This window comes from Mustela lutreola, chromosome X (assembly GCF_030435805.1).
Source record: "Mustela lutreola isolate mMusLut2 chromosome X, mMusLut2.pri, whole genome shotgun sequence".
Classification (NCBI taxonomy): domain Eukaryota; kingdom Metazoa; phylum Chordata; class Mammalia; order Carnivora; family Mustelidae; genus Mustela; species Mustela lutreola.
This window is the reverse complement of record NC_081308.1, coordinates 44,681,842-44,688,302: the sequence shown is the minus strand read 5'-3', so window position 1 is coordinate 44,688,302 and position 6,461 is coordinate 44,681,842. Positions and strand designations below refer to the sequence as shown.

At 40.1% G+C, this 6,461-nt stretch overlaps 1 protein-coding gene across 1 annotated transcript; it reads right to left on the bottom strand.

The window, feature by feature from the left end:
* Window positions 1-6,001: 6,001 nt before the first annotated feature.
* On the bottom strand, window positions 6,002-6,454 carry LOC131820940 (centromere protein V-like protein 3). Its single transcript, XM_059156791.1, has one exon. The coding sequence runs from the start codon at window positions 6,452-6,454 to the stop codon at window positions 6,002-6,004; it is 453 nt and encodes a 150-aa protein (XP_059012774.1).
* Window positions 6,455-6,461: the final 7 nt, after the last annotated feature.

Genomic DNA, 6,461 nt, shown 5'->3' with positions numbered 1-6,461 from the left:
TTGGAGGAATACCTTTCCCAGCTCATTCAAGGCATTGAATTTAGTTCCACTTCTATCTCCCAGAGATTTCTCACAGTTCCTTGCCACATTGATTCTCTGAACATCCACACACAGATGAGTCCCTCTGGAAATGCACACTCACACTTAACAGGGGGGTATTACACAAGGCGGAAGGTCATTAGCAATCATCCTAGAATTCTGCCAATCACAGTCTACCCTCTGGCCCCCAGGGATCCAGTCTGTCCCATATATAAAATTCATTCACTCCATTCCACAAGTCTCCAAATTTCTCCTAGTTGTATGGCATCAGCTCAATTCCAAATGCTCACTGAAAGCTCATCAGCTCATCAGTCCAGAATCTCATCTCAGTCCTCTGAAAGTAGGCATGGATGAGGTTTCTGGGTAAAATCCATGCAGTACAACTCCCAGGGCACAATCCCTTTCCAACTGGCATCAGTGACACTAAAGTGATAGACTATCTTACCCCAATATACAATGTTGGGACAGGCATAGGATAACACCTATAACATTCTGATTTAATTTGGGGGTGGGGGGGACGGGAACGGAAAGTAACAAGGAGTCAAGAGTCTCAGCGCTGTTTGGAAATTCAGCAGTTTTCTACTAAAGGTCTGTCAGAGGCAATCGGGGCTTTTTCTTTTCTTTTCTTAAGATTTTATTTATTTATTTGTGTTGGCGAGGGAGAGAGAGAGAGAGAGAACGTACACATGAGTGGGGGGAGGGGCAGAGGAAGAAGCAGACTCCCCACTGAGCAGGGAGCCAGCTACCAGACCCCATGGGAGGACCCCAAGATCATGACCTGAGCAAACTCAGACCCTTAACAGACTGAGCCACCCAGGTGCCCAACAGGGCTTTCTCTAAGGCCACTTGGGCTTTCTCTAGTGTGCACCTCAAAATTCCTCCAGCCCTCCCCCTCTATGGCACCCTCACCCACTCCCCCAAAGCCACACTTACATCTTTAGCTGTTTACAGTGGCGGCACCCCACATTCAGGTACCAAAATATGTATTAGCTTTCTGTTAGTGTGGAATAAATGACCACGCTCCTAACAGCTTAAAACAACCCCATTTATTGGCTCACAGTTGTGCAGGTCAAAAACCTATGCCCAGTGTGACTGGCTTTCCCGCTTAGGTCTCACAAGGTGAGACAGTAGTGGACTTGTTCTGTCCCTTTCTGGAGGCTTTTGGGAAGAGTCCCTTTCAAACACATCCATGTTGTCAGCCAGAGTCCATTCCAGGCTGCTGGAGGACTGAGGACTCTTTCTCTTGTTGACTGTCAGCTGGGGACAACACTTGTCTCCTAGAGGCTGCCTTCAGTTCCTCAGCATGTGGTCCCCCCAAAATACTCTCTCGTGCCTCAAATATCTCTTTTGGGAGGGGCCCAGGCCCTTTAAGTGGTCCCCTGATTAGGTCTGGCCCACCCCGACCAATCTCCTGATCTTAAGGTCAACTGATCTGTGCCCTTAATTACATCTGCAAAATCCCTTTTGCTATATAATTTCACATCATCATGGGAGTGATATCTTATCATGTCCACAAGTTCCATCCACATCCAATAGGAGGAGACTGGGAAAAGACAAGGGTCACCAGTCATCACCACAGATTCTGGCTATTACACAATCCATGTATATATCAAACAGGAGTGCAAACATGTTCTCCAAAACACATGGATAAAAATGTTCATGAACATCATGGTAGTCAGGAACTGGAAACAATCCAAACACCTATTAACAGCTGAGTGAATAAATACAGTGTGGTATACTCATAATAGGGAATACCACACAGACATGAAACAAGCAAATAGCCCTATATTCAGCAAATATATATATAAACAGAGCCCCAAATCAGAGTATTAATTGAAGCAAACCAATCATTAAAAAGGTACATGATAATTCCGTTTGTATAAAGTTTAAAAAACAGGCAAAATGAATATATAGTGACATAGGTCAGAATAGTGGTTAAGTCAAATGTAATGACTAGGTGGGGGAATAATATAGGTTTCTGGGCTTAATATAGGTTTCTTACTCTTGATTCATGTCATCACTTTTTTTTAATAATAGGTAGTTAATATAAAATGCAATATTGGTTTCTGGGGTAGAATTCAGTGATTCGTCATTTACGTACAACAGCTAATGCTCATTTGAACAAGTGCCCTCCTTAATACCCATCACCCAACTAGTCCATCCACACCGACTTCCCTTCATCAACCCTCAAGTTTGTTCTCTATCATTAAGTCTCTTATGCTTTGTTTCCTTCTCTCCCTTTTTTCCATTTCCCTCTTCTCATATGTTCAACTGTATTCTTTCTTAAATTCCACATATGAGTGAGATCATATAGTATTTGTCTTTCTCTGACTGACTCACTTCACCTAACATAATACATTCTAGCTCCATCCACATCATTGCAAATGCAAGATTTCATCTTTTTGATGGCTGAATAATATTCTATTGTATATATGTACCACATCTTCTTTATCCATTCATCAGTCGATAGACATTTGGGCTCTCTCCATAGTTTGGTTATTGTTCATAATGCTACTATAAATATCAGGGTGCATGTATCCCCATGTTTTCACTTTGTAAAATGTCATCAAGTTGTTGCCTCTTATAATTTGTGCACTCTTCTTTTTATATGTTCTACTTCAACAACAAATAAAAGCCAACATAAAAGAGAAAACCTTATAAAAGGCAAGAAGAACTGACATATGCTTTAGACTCATAATCCCATATAGGCAATTTTAAAGTTGAAATGCTTTGAAAACTGAACTTAATTTTCCTGATTCATTTGCCCATAAAATTTGACCTAAACTGACATAAGGCAAGTTGCAATCTTTATATATTTTGGAGTGATTATTTATATGTTTCACTGCAGAAATATTGTTGTATTAGATTTAGTAGTATTGCTCCAGACCCTGCTGTGGATTTATATAATGTATGGTATATGAATTCTGAAATATTTAGTCCCGAGAATCTTCGATAAGGAATTATACATGTGTAGTAGTGGAGAATTTTTACATAATTCCGTCATCTGATGACAGATTAAGAACTAAACAAGAACTAAGAAAAACTGCAATTTGAATTTATTGAATTCTTTGTTCAGCACTTAAGATGGTCATATGATTTTTCTCTTTTGACTAATGGATATAGTGGATTATTAAATGTTGAAATATTCCTAATACTATACCATATTCTCATGACTAGGAAAATACCAAGGCATGGTAGATTTTTAAACACTGTTGAATTTTATTCAAACTTTATTGATAAAAAATTTAATCTATAAAGAAATAAATTATAAATAAGTAAAATAGATCCATATTTCTCTATGTGTGTAGAATACTATTTCTTCTAGGTTTCAGAATCAGGGGCTAGATTCCATTAAATAAATTTGGAAGATTTCTATCTTTTCTTCTAACTTCTAAATAACATTTTTATTGTTTTAGGAATTTGTGATCCCTTGAAAGAATGGTATGATTTTACTATTGAATGCACAACTTTCCTTGTGCATTCAATAGTAATTTTGGTTCCCAAACCCAGTAAAAGAATCACATCATTTTCTGATAAAGTGTTGGGTATTAAAAGATGTGCATTCTAGAAAAGGGAGAGAGAGATACTACAGATAACATAGATCGAAACCTCAGATGGACTTGGGCAACTGTCCCAGGCCCACCACTTACTTAGTGTATGTCTTTAAACAAGTACTTCATCTTTTGAGCAGTGATTTTCTCCATTTGGGAAATAGGGATAAAATCTCCTCTCTTATGTTGCTTATTCCAAATTTAGCCAAGTGTAATTTTCTAATTACTACTGAAGTTAAGGAATGTGCAAACCTGCTGGGATCAAGAGTAAAACACGTGGTAATTTACAAATAGTTACAATTAACATGAACAAGGGGGAGGCAACCTCACACCTGTCAGAATGGCTAAAATCAACAACACAAAAAACAGCCAGTGTTGGCAAGGATGTGGAGAAGAAGGAATATTCTTGCACTGTTGGTGGGAATGCAAAGTGGTGCAGCCAACTTTGGAAAACAGTATGAAGTTTCCTCAGAAAGTTAAAAATAGAACTGCCTTATGATTCAGCAATTGCACTACTGGTATTCAACCAAAGAATACAAAACTATTAATCCAAAGGAACACATACACCTCTATGTTTACAGAAGTGTTACTTTACCATAGCTAAGATGTGGAAGCAACCCATGTGTCCATGGATAAAGGAGTTGTGGTATATATTTACAATGGAATATTCTTCAGCTGCAAAAATAATGAAATCTTGCCATTTGCAATGCTATGGTCTGAGCTAGAGAGTACAATGCTTAGCGAAATAAGTCAGAGAAGGACAAATACCATATAATTTCACTCATATGTGGAATTTAAGAAATAAAACAAATAAGCAAAGGGATAAAATAAAAGAGAAACAGAGAGAGAGGGAGGGAGAGAAATCAAGAAACAGACTCTTAATTATACCAGAAAGGAGGAGTGAGGGGGAGTGTTAAATAGGTGATTTGGAATAAGGAGTGCACTTGTCTTCATAAGCATTGAGTAATGTAGGAACTGTTGGATCACTATATTTTACATTTGAAACTAATATAGTACTGTGTGTTAACTACATTGGAATTTAGAAAATTAAAAATTTAATTAAAAAAATTTTAAAAATCTCCTTCATTTCCCATTCACAAAAACAAACAAACAATTCTGGCAGCCTTTCAAATTGAACCCTCCCTTAAGACTGACCTTTGGTTCTATTTTCTTAATGCTTTAATGTTCTTTCTTCACCCTGTGACACAAAACAAAACAAACAGGCAAAGGGGAAAGAAGCTGGTGGAGGGGAGCAAACCAAGAAGCGGATCTTAACTATAGAGAACAAACTGATGGTTACCAGAGGGGAGGTGGGTAGGGGGATGAGTTAACTAGGTGTTGGAGATTAAGGAATACACTTGTGATGAGCACAGAGTGATGTTTGGAATTGTTGAATCATTATAATGTACACCTGAAACTCCTATAACACTGTATGTTAGCTAACTGAAAATAAAACAAAAACATTAAAAAAAGGAGGTGATAACTTTAAGGAATTATATGTTTAAGCATTTATTTAATCTTCTTGAAATTAAATTTACCATTTCTATGTATTTCTTTACATATAATTTCTACAGGCTATTTTATATAAAATGCATCACCTAGTCTTTAGTTTTCTCAAAATAACATACACACAAGATCTTTAAAGTTAAGTAGTAACACCAGCCTTTCATGATATCCCCACTTAACCAATCCCCCAACCCCCACTCTGCACACCTTACTTAATTCTGCTCTGGCTCTGAGACTTTCATCTTTTCTGTTTCTCTGAAATTTGCCATTATATTTCTTTTTTTTTTTTTTAAGATTTTATTCATTTATTTAAGAGAGAGAGAGAGAAAGAGAGAGAGCACCCCTGCGCAGGAGCAGGGGAGGGGCAGAAGCAGGCTCCCGGCTGAGCAGGGAGCCTGACTCAGGGATGGATTGCAGGACCCAAGGATCACAACCTGAGCCAAAGGCAGATGCTTAACCGCTGAACCACCCAGGCGCCCCTGCCATGATATTTCTAATTCAGAGCCTTATACTCATTTTAGAGTACTGCAAAAATGGCCACAAAGAGGACTTTTGGTTTTCAGTGCCATTGTGTGAAGAGGCTGGAAATCATCACCACCTTTCATATAACAAGAAGACCCTGTACAAACTGAATAAGGTTTGTTGTTGTTGTTGTGTTTTTTTTTTTTTTTTTTTTTTTTTTTTTTTTTTTTTTTTTTATTACCCACAGGATAATTGAGGTTGCAGGGCAAGTCACCACTCTGAAAAATAGATTCAACAGCCACGATTTGCTTACTTGGAGCACATGCCTCTAGAGCCATAAACATAGAATACTTAAATAAATAGTCAACTTGCTTAATTATTTAAAGCTGAGCGTGTACTGCTCGGACCGTAAGGGGGCCTTCACGCGTTTGTGGGCTTTACCTCTAGGAAAATGTTCCCTTGTCCAGCCAGTGCGGGGCGACGCCATACACGCCGGGGTCAGAGACAGAGGCGTGGAAACTCTGCACCCCGCACCTGCTGCAGAAGCTGTGCAGCGCCGGGTGCGCGTGGGATCGATAGGTGACGATGCTCTCGGCGCCCAGCAGGAGAGTGAAGCGCGAGGCCGGGACGAGGAAGTGTCGGTGCTGCTTCTTCCTGCACAGCCTGCAGCTGCAATCCACCACGCGCAGGTCTGCGGGGGCCCAGACGGCGAAGCGGACCGCGCCGCAGTGGCAGCCTCCGGTGTGATACACCAGGCCTGGGTACTCGAAGGTGTCCAGCAGGAACTTGGCGGCGCCCTCGCAGCTGAGGCCCCGCCGCTTCCTGAACGTCTCCCAGCGCTCCGGCTGCGCGCCCAGGTCCATCTCATTGAGGGACTGCGAGGACGCTAGAGCCATGTACAAG

Bases quoted from the DNA above. Each gene is read 5' to 3' on its own strand.
- LOC131820940 (XM_059156791.1), bottom strand. From the start codon at position 6,454: ATGGCTCTAGCGTCCTCGCAGTCCCTCAATGAGATGGACCTGGGCGCG.